The sequence below is a fragment of the Prionailurus viverrinus genome, chromosome F2 (genome assembly GCF_022837055.1).
Source record: "Prionailurus viverrinus isolate Anna chromosome F2, UM_Priviv_1.0, whole genome shotgun sequence".
In the NCBI taxonomy this organism is placed as follows: domain Eukaryota; kingdom Metazoa; phylum Chordata; class Mammalia; order Carnivora; family Felidae; genus Prionailurus; species Prionailurus viverrinus.
Genome location: NC_062578.1, coordinates 1,220,324 through 1,243,951, shown reverse-complemented (window position 1 = coordinate 1,243,951; position 23,628 = coordinate 1,220,324). Strand labels below are relative to the sequence as shown.

At 37.3% G+C, this 23,628-nt stretch overlaps 1 protein-coding gene across 1 annotated transcript in view; it reads right to left on the bottom strand.

The window, feature by feature from the left end:
- Positions 1 to 660: 660 nt before the first annotated feature.
- The window catches only part of UBE2V2 (ubiquitin conjugating enzyme E2 V2), a 58,428-nt gene continuing 35,460 nt past the window's right edge, over positions 661 to 23,628 (bottom strand). The window contains exons 2-4 of the mRNA XM_047842632.1: positions 23,066 to 23,214; positions 18,420 to 18,545; positions 661 to 1,555 (exon numbers count right to left, since the gene is read on the bottom strand). Coding sequence (XP_047698588.1) covers positions 1,409 to 1,555; positions 18,420 to 18,545; positions 23,066 to 23,214 — 422 coding nt within the window. The 3' untranslated portion in view covers positions 661 to 1,408. The remainder of the gene's footprint in view (positions 1,556 to 18,419; positions 18,546 to 23,065; positions 23,215 to 23,628) is intronic.

Genomic DNA, 23,628 nt, shown 5'->3' with positions numbered 1-23,628 from the left:
AAGAAAAAGTAGCATAGATCTTTAACTTTGAATGAACTGATAAAAACATGTCAGAACACCTTTGAGAAATTTGTCCTTGCTACCTGACCACCTTTCTATTTTCTGCAGTGAATTCATAAGAAGGGAGTATTTTTAACAAAGTAGTATACCCAGTGCTTTGAAATGAAAAAGTGACCTAAAGCCTGTTTCGGTAAAGGCAGAACACAAATGAACTTTCAGGTCAAAATTAGCATCTGCCAAAGTGGAGATTAAGTGAAACTGGATACAATTAATCCCAATTAGTAAGTATTAAAAGCACTAGGGGAAGACATGTCACAGAAAACTAAAGAATTAAAAATGGAATGTGTACTTGGATCATCTGTAGTCTATAATTCTATAAGAATTGCTAGAATTCAAACATTTTTAAATAATATTTCTGGCAAACTCAAATTCAAAATATAATTAATACCCAGGATTCCTCCTTCTCCAAAGAAGAAATTAAACTAATTCGGTAATTTGTTCTCTGAGATACTCTGCAAATTCCAATTCACAAGAAGTATACAAAATAGAGTAATAATAAAAGGTGTTTATAGATGAATAGCTACAATAATTCCAATTTTTGCTACCTCAGCAAGGTACTGTACATATACCACATCAATATAATAGAAATGGCACGGTTTCTGAGGACACGTTCCACATTTTATTTACATTTTAAGACTAACTTTAATCTCAAAATCACATATCCATACACCTATTTCCTTTTTTTGTTGATTTCACTTAAATGCATGGTGTGTCAAACAAAGACTGTAAACAAATATTTACCATGTCTGTTACATGTAACACACAGGAACGGCTTTTAACAGATACTCATCGGCCTCCCCCACAACATTTTTTTATCATAAATACAGGTATCAAAACAATCCTGAACATATTTTTGATACTACTAGTAGTCAGCACCCACACCGCTTCAAAAATTAACACAATCTGTGACAAGATTCATTGTACCTGCTACTTTAGACAATTTCAACTCGAAGCTCTTTCGCTAAGCAAGATGGATAAAGCATGCCATTTCGGTTTTTCCTTCTTGAGATTTTTTTACTTTTCAGAAACACACATGCTTCCACAGCATCTGACTCTTCTCTCCATGCTTTCATCTTGTAAACCTGAATTCTACTTTGAGTACTCCAGGTTTATGCTTAAATGACAGTGCCTTAACAAGAGAAAAAAAATGGTGCTGCATTTTTCCTCCTGTAAGCTGAAAACATAATGGTGTACATATATTAAATATATTCTTACAAATGTCCAGGTCATGTTTACCAGCTGGAATTCTTTTACTTAATGTGTGGGTATTTTGCATTGTGATATTTAATCAAGACATTAACATGAGTAGAAGGCTGTTGATTTAAGACAAGTTTGAGATCCACTAAAATTAATTGTTGTATGTTTGTCCTTCTGGTGGCTGTGGAAGCTTCATATTTTCTTTGGACATCATTAGACGTCTTAGCTCTTGAAGTACAACTTTAATGCTATATGAGTTTTGCCATTTTGCTAACACTGGTATGCTCCGTGCATCCACCTGAAATGGGGGGAAAAGAGCAAAATTAACTACAAAATTTAAAGTACTATGGCACCGACTTACTATACATACTTCAATAAGAAGTGCTTTTAAAATTCATAGCCTGGCTCTACTTTCACAAAAGAAACACTATGACGCTACAAGTTCATAATACAGGAAAAATAATCCTTTTGTAACAGGTATTTCCTAAAAATTTGTCTTTTTTGTGTGTATGCTTTTTTATATCTTAACACTAAATATGCAGTGAACTTTGGACAACAGACATAAACAAATGTTACATTAAATAACTACACTGTAAACATAGTTGCCAAATCCTTCTTGATGAGACAACGTCTGGAGGTTCCTCTCCATTTCCAATGCCACTACCCAGAATCTGGGTAATTATCTCCACTGGAATTTAGAAAAGAGCTGTTAAACTGATCTCTGCTTTTGGATTTTTCTTATCAATGTCTTCTCTGCACTATACTAAATTAACCTTCCACTGTAGAAGACTGACAGAATGGGGCTGGAGCAACTTCAAAGCCTAATTACCAGGTAACTGACATCACATGACCTGGCTGGCCATTCCCCGGAAAACCCCACTCACAGGCATGTTTGTTTGGTTTTTTTTAAGTTTATTTATGTATTTTGAGAGAAACAGAGACAGCAGGAGTGGGAGAGGGGCAGAGAGACAGAGGGGGTGGGGGGGAATATGAATCCCAAATGGGCTCCATGCTGTCAGCACAGAGCCCGACATGGGGCTTGAACTCAGGAGACCATGAGATCACGACCTGAGCTGAAACCAAGAGTCGGATGCTTAACTGACTGAGCCGCCCAGGGGCCCCTCAGGGTTTTTTCTTTATCTGACCTCAAAAGTCACCCACTGAGTACTGCATATTCCTCCTCCCACCCACATCCACACCTACCCCATGCATTTTTCAAAAATAATCAGTGTCAATTGTTTTAACATCTCTGCTGCCTGGGGACACAATAACAGGTCAAACAGGAAGGTGTTCAAAACATTTCAGAGGAATAATTGGGAAATGAGATGCCCACAGGGGCTTTGAAAAGTTCCAACATATGCCTGTGAATCTAGAAGACCACACATGTACAGAATTGTACAAAGGCTCAACAGAAGAATTGATATGCTCTCACCTGTGGCTGACCTTGAGCAACACATAATAAAGATTACAAAGTAGGATTTATCCCAGAACTGTAAGTTGGCTCAGGATTTTAAAAAGCCAGGCAACATAATACACGATATTAACAGAATAGAGAACAAAAATCATAATTATTTCAATAAGCATAAGAAAGCATCTGATAAAAATCCAACAACTTTTCTGATAAAAAACACTCAACAAACCAGGAACAGAAGGGAACTTCCTCAACTTCATAAAGGGCATCTCTAAAAACCTCTAGTTAACATATTTAATCATCACCGCTACTCAAGATTGTACTGGAGGTTTCAGCCAGGCAATCAAGCAAGAAAATGAAATGAGACATCAGATTGAAAAGAATGACTAAATCAATCTCCATTTGCAGATGACATGATCTTGTATACAGAAAATCCTAAGGTATCCATTAAAGAAACTAGTAGAGCTAATAAACAAATACAGCAAAGCTACAGGATACATGATCAATTTATAAAACCATGTTTGTAGGGGCACCTGGGTGACTCAATCGGTTGAGTGTCCGACTCTTGATTTAGGCTCAGATCATGATCTCAGGGTCAAGGGATCAAGCCCACACCAGCTCCATGCTGAGTCTGGAACCTGCTTGAGATTCTCCCTCGGCCCCTCTCCCCCAGTCTCTCTTTTTAAAATAAAAAATAAATCAATTAATTTTAAAGAACCCATGTATGTATACTTGCAATAAACAATCTGGAAATAAAATTAAGACAATGATGCCATTTATAATTGGGTAAGAATAAAATACATAGGTATAAATTTAACAAAAGAAGTGTAAGACTCATATAACGAAAACTATAAATTACTGTTAAAAAAAAATCAAAGACCTAAATAAATGGAAAGACATCCCCCATACATGGATCAGAAGACCTAATATTGCTAAGATGACAATACTCTTTAATGTAGTCTACAGATTTAATAAAGGCCCTATCAAAATTTCAACTACATGAGTTTTTTTTTGTTTGTTTTGTGTTTTTGTAGAAATGAACAAGATTATTCTAAAATTCATGTGGAAATGTAAGGAACACAGAATAGCTAAAACAAAAAAAAATAACAAAGTTTTTCCAATGTTAAAACTTACTATCAAGGCAGTTATCAAAAAGGGTGGTGCTTACTTACATAATGATGAACATCACATCAATGGAATACAATGGAGAGCAGAAAAGTCAAGTAATCTTTTGACAAGAGTGCCAGGAATACATATACAATGGGAAAAGGATAGCCTCCTCAATAAATGGTGTTGGGACAAATAGATATCGACAAGCAAATGAATGAAGTTGAGCCCTTAACTCACACCACACACAAAAATGAAGTCATACACATAAATTAAGAGCTAAACCTATTTAAAAAAAAAAAAAAAACACCTCTTAGAAGAAAACAGGAGTAAATCTTCATTACATTGGATTTGGTAATGGTTTCTTTAATATCTACTGCCATAAACACATTCAACAAAAAGATAAATTGGCTACATCAAAACTTAAAATTCTGAATTGCAAAACATAACCATCAAGAAAGCATAGACAATCCACAGAATGAGAGAAAATACTTGCAAATCATATATTTCATAAGGGGCTCTCATTCTATATATAAAGAACTCATACAACTCAGTAATAAAACGCCAAATATCTCTCAATTAAAATGTGAACAAAGCATATTTGTGGCAGACAGCTGTTACAAACTGTGTTCTCCCCAAATCCATACGTTGAAACTCTAAGACCATAGGGATGATATTAGGAGCTGAGATCTTTGGGAAGTAATTAGGTTTAGATGACATCATAAGGGTAGAGCTCCATGATGGGATTAGTGTCCTTTTTAAGAAGAGAAAAACTAGAGCTTGCTCTCTCCTTCAAGAAAGGGACAGTAAGGGGCGCCTGGGTGGCGCAGTCGGTTAAGCGTCCGACTTCAGCCAGGTCACGATCTCGCGGTCCGTGAGTTCGAGCCCCGCGTCGGGCTCTGGGCTTGATGGCTCAGAGCCTGGAGCCTGTTTCCGATTCTGTGTCTCCCTCTCTCTCTGCCCCTCCCCCATTCATGCTCTGTCTCTCTCTGTCCCAAAAATAAAAATAAACGTTGAAAAAAAAAAAAAAAAAAGAAAGGGACAGTAAGATGTTAGTCATCTACAATTCAGCATGAAGGTCCTCACCAGAACCCAACCTTGCTGACATACTGATCTCAGGTTTCTCGGCCTCCAGAACTGTAAGAAATAAATTTCTGTTATTGAAACCACCCAGTCTATGGTATTTTTGTTATGTCAACCCAAACTGCCAAAAATCTTCCAATTCCCAATATTCATGTCCTATATAATCCTTTCCTTTGAGTATGGTGGACCAGACTTTATGACTTGCTTTATGAAGAGAATGTTGGGATGTTTATTTCCGATATAAAAGTTACAAAAATACAGTGATTTCACCTTGCTCTTTCTTGCTTTCACTCACTTGCTTCACAGACAGAAGTCAGCTGCCATGTTCCAAACTGCTCTGTTCCACCCTGGCAAGGAACTGAGGGTGGTGTCTGGGAAATAGTATGCAAGAAACTGAGGCCCTCAGTACAAAAACCCAAAAAGAAATGAATCCTGCCAACAACCACATAAGTGAGGTAAGACTGGATGCTTCCTTAGTTGATCTTCACATGAGACCATGGCACAGGCTGACATCTTGATTGCAACCCTGAGAGAGTCCCTGAGCCATAGGACCCAGCAAAGCTATACCTACATTCTTAGCCCACAGAAACTATGAGATAATTAATCTTTGTTGTTTTAAACCACTTTAATTTAAAAAAAAAAAAAAGGCCCTGAATAGACATTTCTCCAAAGAAGATATGCAAATTACCAATAAATATGTGAAAAGATGCTCAACATCATTAGCTTAATCCAGGAATTGCAAATCAAAACCACAATGAAATACCACTCCACGCCCACTTTGGATGGCTATAATCAAAAAGACACAGTAACAGGTGTTGACAAGGATGTGGAAAAGTTGAAACCCACACACACTGTTGGAAAGAATGCAAAATGTTATGTCCATTTTGAAAACCAGTCTGGGAGAAGGGCCAACATGGCGGAACAGGAACAGCATGGAAGGTTTTTTTAAATCTCTCATCCTGAAATCCAGGCAGATCAACACTAAACACCTAGAAAACTGATTTGAGGATTAACACAACAATCTGCACAACCTGAATGACAGAACTCGGCAGAAACATGGCACAGAGAGGTGAACTGGGAGAGAGAGAAGCCGTGGAGGGCAGAGAGCTGTTTTTGCTTGCAGAGAGAGGAAGGAGACAGGGGAGAGAGTACAGGAAAAGCACTCCTCCCCTGGCAAAGCAGCTGGAGAGAAAAAGGAAGAGTGGAAACAGCCACAGGGACTGAACAAAAAAGGAAGAAAGGAGAAAGAAGAGTTTAAATTCCATTAAGACACTATAAACAGGGGGGGTGGTGTAGAGTCTGAAATTCCACAGATTGATACCTGGCAGTGCTCTGGTGGGAAAGGCAAATCCCTGGGAGCAGAGAGCAAGGTCCTCGGGGTCTTCAGGCCACATGGAGGGAGACATTTCCCCTGCTGGGAGGGCATTTGGTGGAGGCAGTGTGCCCCCCACCTCCAACCCGCCACAGGCAAAGGTCCCAGCAGACCCTGAAGAACAGCCACATTCACTGGTGTTGGAGCGAGGATGTTAAGGGTGAAGCCTGGCACCAGATGTCTGTTGTGATTTGCCATAATCCCTGAAATGCTGCTGCTACACAATCACACTACTTCTGGGGTGGACTGGCGTGCCGCCACAGTCTCTGGGCATCGGCAGCAACACAGTCTTGCGAACATTCCTGGGGGCGGGCTGGCACCCAGCCACATCTCCATGACACCCTCCCCTAGAGAGTCAGAACAGGTAAAAGCTATGGTCTCTCAGAAGTGAAGGGTTGGGAAACAAAGACGCACCTGAGATACAACTCAGGAGGAAGGTGCCACCTGGCAGCCTGAAAGCTTGGTCACAGACAGTGTAAAAGCAAAGAGTGGATGGAAGCAAGAAACAAAGGAGGGGTGCTTGATTGCCAGTCAGGGAGACCACAGAGCTCTGATACTAGAGCATGGATAGCTAGGTGACACCATTTTTGTCCGTCCCATGCAGGCACATACATGCCTATACATGCCACAAAAATCAATGCAGTAAGCTAAGCAGGGCCACGTAGTGGAAAATGGAGCTGTTACACTAAGCTCCACCCAAATGGGACAACCTCGCTCTTGAGGACCACAAGTCCCTCCATCTGCTTGGCTTACACACTATAAAGTGCTTCACAGTTTGACTTCTAGGGGAAACTAGATGTAATTTCAATCATATTTGATTCTGTTCACTGGGCCATCATTCAATTTTTTTTTTTCCTTTTCTTATTCTTGGGCATAGAGAGAGAAAAAATTTACTTGTATTTTCCATTTTTATTAAAAGATTTTTCTTTAATTTTTATCCACTGTATTTTTTACTGTCCTGTAAAATCTTTACAATCTATTTCCTTCCATCATTTCATTTTATTCTATTTTATTGTATTCATTTTTTCAAATTTTCAAACGTTTTCCTTTTTTCTTTTCCCTTTTCTTATCCTTCCCTTTTTCCTCTAATCTATCAAATTTCTTTCAACAACCAGAACAAAACACGTCTAGGATCTAGCATCCTTTATTTGATTTTTTTGTGTTAATTTTTTTTTTTTTTACTTTATTCCTTTTCTTTCTTCAAAAGGACAAAATGAAGGAATTCACCCCAAAAGAAAGAACAGGAAAATGATCGCCAGGGATGTAATCAACACAGATACAAGCAAGACGTCTGAATCAGAATTTAGAATCATGATAATAAGAATACTACCTGGGGTTGAAAACAGATTAGAATCCGTTTCTGTGGAGATAAAAGAAATAAAAGCTAGTCAGGGTGAAATAAAAAATGTTGCAACTGAGCTGCAATCTTGAATGGATACCACGGCAGCAAGGATGGATGAGGCAGAGCAGCGAATAAGCGATAAAGGACAAACTTAGAATAGTGAAGCAGAAAAAAAGAGGGAGACGAAGGCAAAAGAGCATGATATAAGAATTAAGAGAACTCACTCATTACAAAGGACTAACATCAGTATCATAGGGACCCCAGAAGATGAAGAGAGAGAGAAAAGGGTAGACGGGTTTTGTAACCAAATCATAGCAGAAAACTTTCCTAACCCGGGGAAAGATACAGACATGAAAATCCAGGAAGCACAGAGAACTCCCATTAGATCCAATAAAAACGGACCATCAACAATCATAGTCAAATTCACAAAATAGGCAAGGAAAGAATCATGAAAACAGCAAGGGAAAAAGAGTTCATAACCTACAAGGGAAGACAGATCAGGTTTGCAGCAGACCTATCCACAGAAACATGGCAGGGCAGAAAGGAGTGGCAGGATATATTCAATGTGCTGAATCGGAAAAAAATGCAGCCAAGAATTCTTTATACAGGAAGACTGTCATTCAAAATAGAAGTAGAGATTAAAAGTTTCCCAAACAAAAATTAAAGGAGTTCATGACAACTAAACCAGCCCTGCGAGAAATTTTAAGGAGGACTCTCTGAGGGGAGAAAAGATGAAAAAGAGAAAAAGAAAAAGAAAAAAAACCAAAAGACCAAAAGCAACAAAGACTAGAAAGGACCAGAACACACCACCAGAAATTACAATTCTACAGGCAACATAATGGCAATAAATTCATATCTTTCAGTACTCACTCTAAACGCCAATTGACTAAACACTCCAATCAAAACACATAGGGTAACAGAATGGATAAAAAAATAAGATCCATCTATATGTGGTTTACAAGAGACCCATTTTATTTATTTTTTAATTTATTTATTATTTATTATTTATTATTGAGAGAGAGAGACAAGCGACGCATTTTAGACCTATGACACCTTTAGATTGAAAATAAGGGGATGGAGAAGCATCTATCATGCTAATGGTCGCCAGAAGAAAATCAGAGTCTCTATACTTATTTCAGACAATCTAGATTTTAAAATAAAGACTGTAACAAGGGATGAAGAGCATTATATGATAATTAAGGCGTCTATCCACCAAGATCTAACAATTATAAACATTTATGCTCCAAACATGGAGGCACTCAAATATGTAAATTAATTAGTCACAAACATAAACTCATTGATAATAATACCATAATAGTAGGAGACATCAACACCCCACATACAGCAATGGGCAGATCATCTAAACAGAAAATCAACATTGAAACAATGGCTTTGAATGACACACTGGACCAGATGGAGTTAACAGATTTATACAGAACATTTCATCCTAAAGCAGCAGAAAATACATTCTTCTCCATTGCACATGGAACATTCTACAAAACAGATCATACTGGGACATAAATCGGCCTTCAACAATTACAAAAAGATCAAGATCATACTGTGCGTATTTTCAGACCACAACACTATGAAACTTGGTATCAACCACAAAAAAAAATTTGGAAAGATAACAAATACTTGAAGACTAAAGACCATCCTACTAAAGAATGAAGTTAACCAAAAAGTTAAAGAGGAAATTAAAAAGCACATGGAAGCCAATGAAAATGATAACAACACAGCCCAAAACCTCTGGGACACAGCAAAGGCGGTCATAAGAGATAAGTATATAGCAATCCAGGCTTTCCTAAAGAAGGAACAAAGGTCTCAGATATACAACCTAACCCTATACCGTAAAGAGCTGGAAAAAGAACAGCAAATAAAACCCAAAACCAGCAGAAGACAGGAAATAATAAAGATTAAAGAAAGCAATGCTATTGACACAAAAAAACAGTATAACAGATCAATGAAACCAGAAGCTGGTTCTTTGAAAGAATTAACAAAATTGATAAACCCCAGGTGAGTCTGATCAAAAAGAAAAAGGAAAGGACCCAAATAAATAAAAACAAGATTGAAGGAGGAGAGATCACAACGAACATGGCAGAAACACAAACAATAAGAGATTATGAGCAATTATATGCAAATAAATAGGCAATCAGGAAGAAATAGACAAATTCATAAAAACATATAAACTACCAAAACTAAAACAGGAAGAAATAGAAAATCTGAACAGACCCATAACCAGTAAAGAAATTGAATTAGTAATCAAAAATCTCCCCGAAAAGCAAGATTCAGGGGCGACTGGCTACCAGGGGAATTCTATCAAACATTTAAAGAAGAGTTAACACCTATTCATTCAAAGCTGTTCCAGAAAAAAGAAAGGAGGGGCGCCTGGGTGGCACAGTCGGTTAAGCGTCCGACTTCAGCCAGGTCACGATCTCGCGGTCCGTGAGTTCGAGCCCCGCGTCGGGCTCTGGGCTGATGGCTCAGAGCCTGGAGCCTGTTTCCGATTCTGTGTCTCCCTCTCTCTCTGCCCCTCCCCCGTTCATGCTCTGTCTCTCTCTGTCCCAAAAATAAAAATAAACGTTGAAAAAAATAATAATAATAAAAAAAAGAAAGGAAAACTTCCAAACTCATTCTATGAAGCCAGCATTACCTTGATTCCAAAACCGAAGACCTCAACAAGATATTAGCCAACGATATCCACCAATACATTAAAAAAAAATTATTCACCACGACCAAGTGGGATTTATACCTGGGATTCAGAGCTGGCTGAGTATCTGCAAATCAATCAATGTGATACATCACATCAATAAAAGAAAGGACAAGAACACATAAACCTCTCAATAAACGCAGAGAAAGCATTTGACAAAATACAGCATCCTTTCTTGATAAAAACCCTTAAGAAAGTACGGAGAGAAGGATCATACCTCGAGATCATAAAAGCCATATATGAAAGACCCAGTGCTAATATCATCCTCAATGGGGAAAAACTGAAAGCTTTCCCCCTAAGGTCAGGAACAAAACAGGGATGTCCACTCTCACCAATGTTATTCAACATAGTATCCAAAGTCTTAGCCTCAGCAATCAGACAACACAAAGGAATAAAAGACATCCAAATCAGCCAGGAGGAGGTCAAACTTCCACTCTTCACAGATGACATAATACTCTATATGGAAAACCCAAAAGATTCCACCAAAAAACTGCTACAACTGATCCATGAATTCAGCAACATCACAGGATACAAAATCAATGCACAGAAATCGATGGCATTCCTATACATCAAAAATGAAGCAACAGAAAGGGAAATCAAGGATTCGATCCCATTTACAATTGCACCAAAACCATAAAATACATAGGAATAAATCTAACCAAAGAGGTGAAAACTCTATACACTGAAAATTATAGAAAGCTTATGAAACAAACTGAAGAAGACACGAAAAAAGGAAAAATATTCCACACTCCTGGATTGGAAGAACAAATATATGTAAAATGTTAATACTACCCAAAGCAATCTACATATTCAATGCAATCCCTATCAAATAATACCAGCATTCTTCACAGAGCTAGAACAAACAATCCTAAAACTTGTATGGAACCAGAAAAAAAACCCAAATAGCCAAAGCAATCTTGAAAAAGAAAACCGAAGCTGGAGGCATCACAATCCTGGGCTTCACAATGTATTACAAAGCTGTAATCATCAAGACAGTATGGTTCTGGCACAAAAACAGATACTCATATCAATGGAACATAAGAGAAAACTCAGAAATGGGCCAACAAACGTATGGCCAACTAATCTCTGACAAAGCAGGAACAAATATCCAATGGAATAAAGTCTCTTCAGCAAATGGTACTTAGAAAACTGGCCAGCAACATGAAGAAAAATGAACCTGGACCACTTTCGTACACCATACACAAAAAGTCAAAATGGATGAAGGACCTAAACATAAGACAGGAAGCCATCAAAATCCTCAAGGAGAAAGCAGGCAAAAACCTCTCTGACCTTGGCCACAGCAACTTCTTACTCAACATAGTTCCAGAGGCAACACGTCTAAAAGGCATCCAATGGAATGGGAGAAGATATTTGCAAATGACATATCAGATAAAAGGTTAGTATCCAAAATCTGTAAAGAACTTTATCAAACTCAATAACCAGAAAACAACCCAGTGAAGAAATGGGCAAAAGACACGAATAGGCATTCTCCAAAGATATCCAGATGGCCAACCAACACATGAAAAAATGTTCAACATCACTCATCATCAGGGAAATACAAATCAAAACCATAATGAGATATCACCTCACACCAATCAGAATGGCTAACATTAACACATCAGGCAACAACAGATGCTGGCGAGGATGGAGAAAGAGGATCTCTTTTGCACTGCTGGTAGCAATGCAAACTGGTGCAGCCACTCTGGAAAACAGTATGGAGGTTCTTCCAAAAATTAAAAATAGAACTACCCATGGGGCACTTGGGTGGCGCAGTCAGTTAAGCGTCCGACTTCAGCCAGGTCACGATCTCGCGGCCCGTGAGTTCGAGCCCTGCGTCAGGCTCTGGGCTGATGGCTCAGAGCCTGGAGCCTGTTTCCGATTCTGTGTGTCCCTCTCTCTCTGCCCCTCCCCCATTCATGCTCTGTCTCTCTCTGTCCCAAAAATAAATAAATGTTGAAAAAAAAATTTTTTAATAAAAAAAAAAATAGAACTACCCTACAACCCAGCAATTGCAGAACTAGTTATTTATCCAAGGGTTACAGGTATACTGTTTCAAAGGGGCACATGCACCCAAATGTATACATAGCACTATCAACAATACCCAAAGTATGGAAAGAGCCCAAATGTCCATCAACAGATGAATGGATAAAGAAGATGTGGTGTGCGTGTGTGTGTGTGTGTGTGTGTGTGTGTATACACATACCTATATATGTATGTGTGTGTGTGTATATATATATATATATATATATATATATATATATATATATATAGGTATGTATACATACACACATACATACAATGGAGTATTATTCAGCAATCAAAAAGAATGAAATCTTGCTATCTGCAACTACATGGATGGAACTAGAGGGTATTATGCTAAGCGTAATTAGTCAGAGAAAGACAAGTATCATATGACTTCACTCATATGAAGAAATTTAAGATAGAAAACAGATGAACATAAGGGAAGGGAAGCAAAAATATAAGAACAGGGAGGGGGATAAAACATAGGAGACTCTTAAACATAGAAAACAAACACAGGGTTGCTGGAGGGGTTGTGGGAAGGGAATGGGCTACATGCATAAGGGGCATTAAGGAATCTACTCCGTGAATTCATTGTTGCACTATATGCTAATTTGGATGTAAATTTAAAAATTAATTAACTTTTAAAAAAAGAAAGAAAGAAACACAGTCTGGCCATACCTCAAAAAGTTAAACATAGAGCCACATATGACCCAGCAATTACAATCCTAGGTATACATCCAATAGAAATGAAAGTTTTAACCATACAACCTTGTACACAAATTTTTGCTGCAGCATTATTCATGACAGCAAAAAATAGAAAAACCCAAATGTCTATCAGGCGATGAATGGATTAACAAAATGTATACAGATTTATATAATGGAATTATTATTCAGCAATAAAATATTATAAAAGTTATAAAAAGTTATAAAGTACTGATACATGCTATAATATGGATGAACCTTGAAAACATGTTAAGTGAAAGAAGCTAGTTGCCAAAAAACACATATTATGATTTCATTTATATGAAAAGTCCAGAATAGGCAAATCTATAAAGACAGAAAGATTAATGGTTGTTTAGGGTATGGGACGGTGGAATAGGAAGTGACAACCAATGGGTAGGGGGTTTCCTTTGAGAGGGACAAAAATATTCTAAAACTCGACTGTGGTAATGGGTCCACAACCCAATGAAAACTAAAACACCACTTAATTATATACACTTTGAATGAACTGTATGGTATGCAAATTATATCACAATAAACTGCTTAAAATAGAAGAGGAAAATAATTTTCAAATAATTCTCTTACAAGTAACTGAAGCAATAAGAAGAATGTTATAACGTTAAGATGTACTTAAAGGGCTTCCTCTAATGATTTAACTTCAGCAGTAGCAAGCCCCTTAGCCTGTTTTAAATAGACTCCACTAGCAAATAAGAGTTTTCAAGTGGAGAGAATACCAAGCTTTTTCCAAAGCAGAAACAAACACTTCTAGCTGTAAAGTTACATGATAGTTAAATAAACATAAGCGATTGCAACTCCTGTGAAATACCAACAGGGTACGTACGTACGTGTACACACACACACACACACACACACACACACACACACACAATGGGGAAAAGAAGATGAAGAAGAGAGAGGAGGAAGAAAAGAACATGGGAAAATAAATATCATGTCAGAACAAATCTGCATCTTATCATTCTATAATATACAATAACTTCCAAAACTTGAGACTTCACAGCATAAAGCACTACAACTTGTGCTTTCCTGTGCTAACCACCTGTAAGGAATAATTTTGCCTTGTTGTATTACATAAATATAAACCAAAATTACTAAAGCAACACTCAAAATTCATCAGGTACTTAACCTCAAAATGATATAAAATTATTCTGGCACATGACCAATGGTCAGTGTGAGGTTCTGGGCATCTATTTACTAGTTATGAACGTAGTATTTTAAATTCTTAAATATCCATCAAGAGAAAAACTGATGTCCAGTGTACTCACCCTATTTCTAACCTTCTATACACAACCTATGCTCTAATAATTAAAATCATTATTTCTTTTTCTTTTCAAATCCCCATCCCAGGTTGGCCATATGAGCATTGGTGAGAACATACGATCACAGGATACTGTTACACACAGCTAGCAGGACAGATGCAGATACAACCCTGTGGAGAGTAGCTGGCAATTTTCAATCAAGTTGAAGGCAAGCCCTACACTTCAGCACACATTCCACTTCTAGGTGGATGTCCTGGAGCAGTGCTATGTTCCATGGAACAGAGTACGTTCCATGGAATGACGCCATGCCTTGAGCTAATTTTTTACTGGTCCACCACAAGACAGACATAGAAATGTGTTTCAAGATTTCTGTGGTAATTTGACAGAGAAATTCTTGTTTAAAAAACCTGAGCTTATACAGTAAAACCTTGGCTTTTGAGCCTAAATCGTTCCAGAAACATGCTTGTAATCCAAAGCAATTGTATATCAAAGCAAAGTTCCCATAAGAAATAATGGAAACTCAGATGATTCATTCCATAATCTAAAAATATTCACATAAAAATGATTCCAACAATATAATATGAAATAATAAAGAAAATACAAAATATAAATGAAAATAAACAAATTAACCTGCACTTACCTTTGAAAACCTTCGTGGCTGATGTGAAGGAGACGAGAGGAGGGTTACTGTGTAGGACAACTTTCACTATCACTAACTGATGTTGACTATAGTACAGTATTAATAAACTCTTATCATTTACTGTATTTCATGTAACTGGCAAAAAGGCAGCAGAGGAAAGGGTCTGTACCTGCAGGCAGCCTGACCTAGAATGAAGCAACGCATTCCTAAGCTTACTCTTGTCTGGAAAAGCGAAGGACTGTCCACAGGTGCTAAAGTGACAAAAAGACACTAGTGCCAATTGTGGGCACCTTCCAACATTCTGAAAAATCACTGATTTCTGCCAAACACCGCGGCCTGAGACCAAGCATCTGAGCATGGGAGATGATCACCCACAATCCCGCAGAGAGAGAGTGAGAGTGAGAGTGAGAGAGAGAGAGAGAGAGAGAGAAGAGAAACAGAGAAAAGAACCATGGCTCAGTGGTGATCATATGACGTTCAATGTCACATAATACTCGTATTGCAAGACATCAATCATTTATCACGTTATGATTTATTAGAAACGTTTGCTCGTCTTGCAGAACACTTGCAGAACAAGTTACTCACAATCCAAGGTTTTACTGTATTTTCTTTTTTATTTCATTTTCTTAGTAATTTTTATTGTATTTTACACAAGTACTGATCTACAACATATTGGATACCAACAAACCAACCATTAAACACCCAAGTCTTAAGAAACACTGCCCTAGGGTAAAGAATACTTATATAAGAATGTCCATTGTAGCAAGCTTTTCAGTGAAAACTGAAAACGGCCTAAATGCCCAGCAAGTGAAAAACAGAGTATTAAAAGGAACAATCTAATTTAAATGACTCAACACGGATGAAACTCAAAACTCACTGACGTGATTCCACACAAAAGTAATACGATATAGAGGTATACACACACGTGCATAGTTAAAGCATAACGATCATGCATGGAAATAATAAACATCAAATTCAAGATGAGATTACTTCGGAGGAAAGTAGAAGGGGAAACTGGGGAAAGGTACACAGAGTTAACTACTTATAATGTAGTCTTTCTTTTAAAAAAGGCTATTACAAACAAGACCAAAATGCTAAGATGTGACAAGGGAAAATGGACGATGTTGGTTATATCACTTTTCTAAAATGTGTCTATGTATCAAAAATATTTCTTTTAAAAACACCAAAAATGAAAACAAAGAGAAAAGTAGTAATAAATTTATAGAAACTGCTACAAAGGAAAAGATTATCAGAGTAAAAAAAGGGACAGAATTCAAGAAAAGACTTTTTGAAGAAAGTGACTTTTACACAGAAAAGGGAAGGATCTGTAAGAATTAGCCAGAGTGGGGGAGATGTCCAGACAGGAAGAACAGTGCACTGATCCTGAGGCAAAATGAAAGGCATGCAGGGCAGTGTGGACCCTGTGAGTCCCAATGAACCATGGCAAAAAGCATGCACATTGTGGTTGAAGTCATTAAAGGATCTTAAAGCACAGAAGTGACATAACACAATTTGTATTTTAGAAAGATCCTTCTGGGATACATGCACCCCAATGTTTATAGCAGCACTATCAACAATACCCAAAGTATGGAAAGAGCCCAAATGTCCATTGATGGATGAATGAATAAAGAAGATGTGGTCTATATATACAATGGAGTATTACTCGGCAATCAAAAAGAAGGAAATCTTGCCATTTGCAACTATGAGGATAGAACTGGAGGGTATTATGCTAAGTGAAATTAGTCAGAGAAAGACAAAATCATGTGACTTCACCCATGTGAGGACTTTAAGAGACAAAACAGATGAACATAAGGGAAGGGAAACAAAAATAATATAAAAACAGGGAGGGGGACAAAACAGATGAGATTCATAAATATGGAAACAAACTGAGGATTACTGGAGGGGTTGTGGGGGGGGGATGGGCTAAATGGGTAAGGGGCATTAAGGAATCATTGTTGCACTATATGCTAACTAATTTGGATGTAAATTTTTAAAAATAAAAAAGAAATTAAAAAAAAAGTAATTCCCTAAACAATATCCTTCTGTATGTTCAAAATGTTTTATAATCCTGCTTCTATCACATCTCTTAATATTATTTATCATAGAAATACTTAAGTATGCACACTGTAATTTCTAGAATAACCACTGAAAAAACAAAAATAGAATGAAAAATTTTGAGACCATTTCAAAAGCAGAAAAGAAGCAAAAACCACATGGAAAATGAGAAACCACAAAATAAAATGATTTATTAAACCTAAACATATCAATATTATATTAAATGTAAAGGGACTAAATAGTCCCAATAAATTACAAAGACTGACAGACTGACAGGAAGGACTCTCAGAACCCAGCTTTTAGGTGGCATGCATCAGGTAGGGAGATTTGTTAAGTGACCAGCAGGTTCAGAGCTGAGACTTCCAATGACCTGTCCACCTTCTTCCTGTCAGGGTCATGCTTTCTTCTAGCACATCCAGCAGGGAAGCACTTGCCATTGTGAGGCCTAGCTGTGGGTCTGCATACTAGACTGAGTTGGGGGCTAGAGGGCTAGTTCTGTGTGTCCAGGGTTCAATTTGTTACCAGAGGGAATTACAAATGTGAAACAGATGAAATATGGAATAAATCCTACTGTGATGGAATAGTGTGTTGGTATAAACTCACAGTTTTTAATAGATGATAGGTAAGGCAGGTATATAAATAGATAAATAGGAAGGAAAGAGGGAGGGAGGCTAGGTATACACACATGATACATTGGGTAAGATAAAAAAAAAAGACAGTATATAAAAGAATATTTTTAAGATGTTAATTACTACTAGTAAGGAAAAGGAATACAGGAATAGGATGAGAAGGAGCACACAAGAAGTTAAGGACATTGATAACATTCTATTTCCTAAGATGGATGATGTTCGTTTTATTATTATTGTGTTATTACACTTCCTAACATGTATTTTGCATGTGAGTGTACTCTCAACATGGCATATCAAGAGCCTGGATTTAGAAGTCTTAACATGAGCCCTAACAACCTAATCATAACGGGAATTCAGCCTTCCCACTAACTTCCAGGTAGAGCATGTCATTTTGGTTTATTTGCTTTAAACACACAACAATGCTCAACCATGACTATTTGTTCTAATACAGACACACTTGTTCCTCAAAGCCTCCCCTTCATGAATATTCATTTTTTTAATCTCACCAAATGTACCTTAACCTTAAAGAAAAATAACAAAGAGAATGTTATCTTTTTACCAAATAAGGATTCAACTTAAATATGACTACTGAAGCAATTAATAAACCCTGAGAGAACTGTTGTCATCACATCTATCTAAGCTGGTACATACAGGTTTTTTAAGGACAGATTGATTTATAAGAGAAAAACAAGACATATTTCTTTTAGACTTCCAACTAAACAAAGGTCTGTTTTATATTTTAACTTTCTTCTGACTATATATTATTTTATAAAAATAAAATGACTATTTTAACTTACCATTCCACTGGAATTATTAATTCCATTCATATTAATTTTGGTTACAAATCTAACTGATGGAGGAGCTTCTGGGTATTTAGGTCCACATTCTACTTTCAGGCTATATATTCTGTTTTCATAATTTGTCTGGAAGGCAAAAATAATAATATTCAACTGCTAATGAAGAGGAAAAGTACAATATTAATGTATTTGATATTACTTTATGATCAATAATTTATATTTTTGTACATTCACATTTATGTGATAAGCTAACCAGCTATAGATTTCACTTACCCAAACCGATCCACAACTTCCTTTCCCTTAAGTAAGAGCTATTCCCAAGTGGAGGTCAGAGCTGGGATATTAAACTACTGTAATTTAAAATGTATGCAACAATCTTGTATATATATTACTAATTATTTCAACACTTTGAAAAGAAACACCTGTATAAAAGTCAACCAAGGTTAACCGCACACATCCATTAACACACCCAGCAGTTTGGATGTGTACAGTAAGGACTAACATCACGGAGATCGCAAGGAAATCATCCAGTCTGTGGTACTCAATCTGGATGAACAGTAACCTATCTACAAGACTTACATTAACAAGTAAGAATAATAGGGCCGCCTGGGTAGCTCAGTTGCTTAAGCGTCCAACTCTGGTTTTGGCTCAGGTCATGATCTCACAGTTTGTGGGTTTGAGGCCCAGGTCAGGCCCCATGCTGCCAGAGCAGAACCTGCTTGGAATTCTCTCTCTCCTTCTCTCTCTGCCCCTCCCTGCTCACTCTGTCTCTCTCAAAATAAAAAAAATAAACATTAATAAATAAATAACAAAAATAATAGTAATAGCCCCCAACAAACTCTATAATGTTAAATATACTCAACGTATATGGGAACAACCAGAACTCTCACACTTTACTGGGAGTAGAGGGTGGTATAACCATTTAGGAAACAAACTGGCATTTTCTTATAAAGATAAATAAGTGTGTACCTACCTACCCTATGATGTAACAATTCCATTCCTAGACATTTTATCCAAAAAAATGGAAACAAGCATGTTCACAAAAGACTTTTAAAAGACTGTTCATAGCAGCTTTATTTCAAATAGCCACAAAGTAGATAAAATCCAAATACCATGAACACAGTGATAAATACATTATGGTACAAATCCATACAGTAAAATACTACTCAGTAACATAAATATTAAGAACCATAAATAAAAAGAACCGCTACCACTACTGTGTGGAACAACACAACTAAATCTCTGAGACATCGTGCTGAGTCGAAATAAGCAGACCAGTAAATACACACACTCCATGATTCCACTTACACGAAATTCTACCACATGCGAAACTGCTCCAGGCTGGGTGGGGGTGAGAAAGGGCACACATGACTGAACTGTTCTATATCTAGACAGGAGAATAGGCAACAAGGTGTATTTGTGGAAACTCGTGGTGAGATTTGCGCATTTCACTGTATGTAAATTATACCCAACTTTTTAAAATTAAACTTAAAAACTCTAAACCAGCCTTTTAGAGTAAACATCATCTTAACTTTGGACCAAGGTCTAATTTTATCACTCCAGTTAAAAAAAACAAAAACAAAAAAAAACCAGCCACATCTTTCTGTCATCCAATCAATAGCAAAATACAAAAAGGGGAAAAAAAGGAATATTTACAAAATATGTACTATAGTCAGGTACCTTCCTATTGTCTAATTATTAAGTCATTTAATTCTCCAAACTAAATGGGCCAAAGCAGATCCATTTACACATAAGGAAAACTTGGAAAAGTTACTAAATCTCTAATGCTAAAAAAACATTGCTTCAGAAAATTTAAAACACAAACATATATGGAAAAACAAAACTGCTGATTATACAAATCCAAAGTACTAGAATAACATTAAAAAAATCAGGGATGTTAATAATGCATTAAAAAAATTAAAAACCCCTAACCAAGTAACAGTATGGTAAGGCAAAATTTTCCCATTATGCTGGTTAGATGTGGATACCTGAAGCTGGGGACAAACTGCTCTAAATATGGCACCTCCTAAAGAGAAAACAACTAAGGGGAGACAGTAACTCCTGCAGGTTTTATTACAAGGCAACTGAATGAGTGCACAAGTACTCACCCTCACTGGGTCTCAGTGAAGGAGGAAGTCAGGAGATGGTGACAGAGGCAGAAAAATCATTGGCTGGCCGGAAAGATGCTGTGCCTTTGTAAGGTGCTCCCTTCTTGCCCCTTCCTGGCTTCCAAAGGAAGTAAGAAGAGGCTCCAACACCACTACCCTGAGAAAGGGGGAGGCCCAGGGTGCCTGGATGGCTCAGTTGGTTAAGTGCCTGACTTTAGCTCAGGTCATGATCTTGAGGTTTGTAAGTCTGAGCCTTGCATGGGGCTCTGTGCTGAGAGCCCAGAGCAGGGAGCCTGCTTTGGATTCTGTGTTTCCCTCTCTCTCTGTACCTCCCCTGCTTGTAACGTCTCTCTCTCTCTCTCTCTCTCTCTCTCTCTCTCTCTCTCTCTCAAAAACAAATAAAAGTCCAAAAAATTAAAAAAAAAAAAAAAAGAAAGAAAGAAAAGGAAGGAAGGAAGGAAGGAAGGAAGAGAGGGAAGGCGGGAGGGAGGGAGGGGAAGGCCCAGTGACCAGCCGTCCAGCATGTCCAGTGGCCCAATGGCAGCATTGTGTCTACACAGCTCTTTTGAGCAAACCAAACCCACCCCCGCAAGCTAGAGCAGGCTTCACTATGCACTGGACACAGCCTGGACACAGAGAGGCTTCCTGCAATTCGGTGACACCAGGAAAGGCAGCTAGTCTGCATGTGAGATCAACTGGGAGCTGCTCTTCCATATTCGGGAACTATGCTCCAGGCCGGTCCACAAAATCACTGAGGAAACTCACACACAAGCTCTAAAACATTCCTAAAGTTTAAAGTCCATTGGAGGTAGTGGCTGGAGAAAAACTAAATCTAAATAATTTCAAACTTATACTCTAGTATAAATAAATATACTAGATATCTAGTAAATATACTAAATACAGTAAATATCTAGTATATATAAATATAAATTTATACTCTAGTATACTCAAATTCAGACTGTCAAATCTTCAAACTATTCATTAAGAATGTTGTTCATAAACTAGGGGGCGCCTGGGTGGCTCAGCTGGTTAAGCATCTAACTCTTGGTTTTGTCTCAGGTCATGATCTCACAGTTTCAAGCCCAATGTCGGGCTCCGTGCTGGCAGCACAGAGCCTGCTTAGGATTCTCTCTCTCCCTCCTCCCTCACTCCCTCCCCCACTCACACTCTCTGTCTTTCCCAAAGTAAATACATAAAAACTTAATTAAAAAAAAAAAAAGTTCATAAACTAAAGTCCTTTCTTTTTTAACCAAACAGACCATGTTAATAATGTTCACAAGCAGTGAAAATCAAGGTTCTCATTACAAATACCAAGTTATAAAAAAACACATCAAGAATCTTAACCATCAAATTATATTTCCTTCCTCAAATATCTTACGGGAAAACCAAAGCAGAAGAAGGAAATAGGAGTTTGTCAGGTTAGTAGTGTGCTCAAATTCTGCAAAGAAATACCAGAAAATATAAAACATATGGTGATTCACTCTCTAAAGTTAACACTGCTGATTACTTGATTCATTTTTCTTTTGTAAAAATCAAGAGGCAATCTAAACTCCACCCAAAAGCAAAACAATTGAAATGCTCTCATCAGGTAGCCAATAGTATATAAAACCAAAGACTAAAAAAGAAAACCTTCAAACTGGTGCTCTTTGCAGAAGTCAAAAACATTATGGAATACATATTTCAAAGACTCACTGCCAGGAGTACAGTAAATGGGATCTTTGAGTAAGGAATGCAATGTGGAAAAATATTTCCCAGTCTGGAAAAGATTTTGAGTAAAAATAAAACTTCTTAAGCTTGAGAAAGACCTAAATAAAATGAAACACAATGGGTCTGTTGCCAACAATGCTAGAAAATATACAAAAATCATAGACTTTTCTCTGTATTTTATAAATGAAAAAATTGAGGCCTATAGTATATACAAGACAAGTCACATGTCAAGAGGGCAAACAGCAGTGTGCATTCAATACAAACCAATTTAGAAACCCTTGGTTACACCTTGGTTACACACATAGCGAGTGGGTTAGTAACAGGTTATGTCAAAATATACTGTTTGCTCTTCCCAAGTAACCCCTCCAATTCCTCACCTTTTCTCCTCTCTATCTGGAATGTTCTCCATCCCCATCACCACCTTCTGAAATCCTACCAGTCAGTCCTTTAAGGCTCATTCCAAAGGCAACTTCCTCCACTGTTCAGCCTTCCTCAATTATTCCAGCTAGAAGAAACATATTCTAAAGTCCCGTAGTGAACTTTCTCTGCCATATTTAGAATCTGTCATTTGTAATTATTTTTTCTTCTCTACTCAACTGCAAACACCTTGACGGCAATGACCGTATCAGTATTTTCCCCCCAGTCCTCCACAAAATCAAGCATTATACCCTACACACAGGAAGCATCTCGATAAATGTATACAAAATGAATTAAAAGGGAGGAATTGTTTCAGTTAAAAGTGATAATTACTTTAATATCAATATTAAATAAAATGCTTACTCTAAAATGACAATAATATTAATAGAAAAAAATATAATTTATAGCACTGACCCTTGGTGGCCCAATAATCATGCCTGTCCACCTTGTAAGTGTCATATCTTCATCATCTTCAAGGCCCCAGCTAACCGTACCATCGCCTACTCCTTTTTGTCCTTCTTCAAGTTCTTCCAACAAGCGAAAATTACGAGGAACTTTAACTCCTATACAAAAGAACGTAAATGTAAAAAGCCCATAATTACAAGAGTTGCATATATTCAAATTGAGCTTTTTCCAGTTTAAACTTTACAAATTATTTCCCAAAATGTCAAATTCCCTTTAAGCATTCTCCCCCAGAAAACACTCAATCTAAAACCACTCAAAATGAAAACCCTGAAGAAAACACCGTAACCAATATTAGCTGCAGCATAGAACATGTAGATAAATTCCTAACAAATCAATGTTATCCTGGCATAAATCAGTCATAAGGAAATCATTATAAAATGAATATTTTCCATAACTGAGATTTCTGTTCCAAGCCTAGAACACTTCATCAAGTAAATAGGCAGGACCAGAAAGTTCAAATTCATTAACATGTCCTCTCTAATGCTTTTTAAAGAACAGAATTATGTTCCATC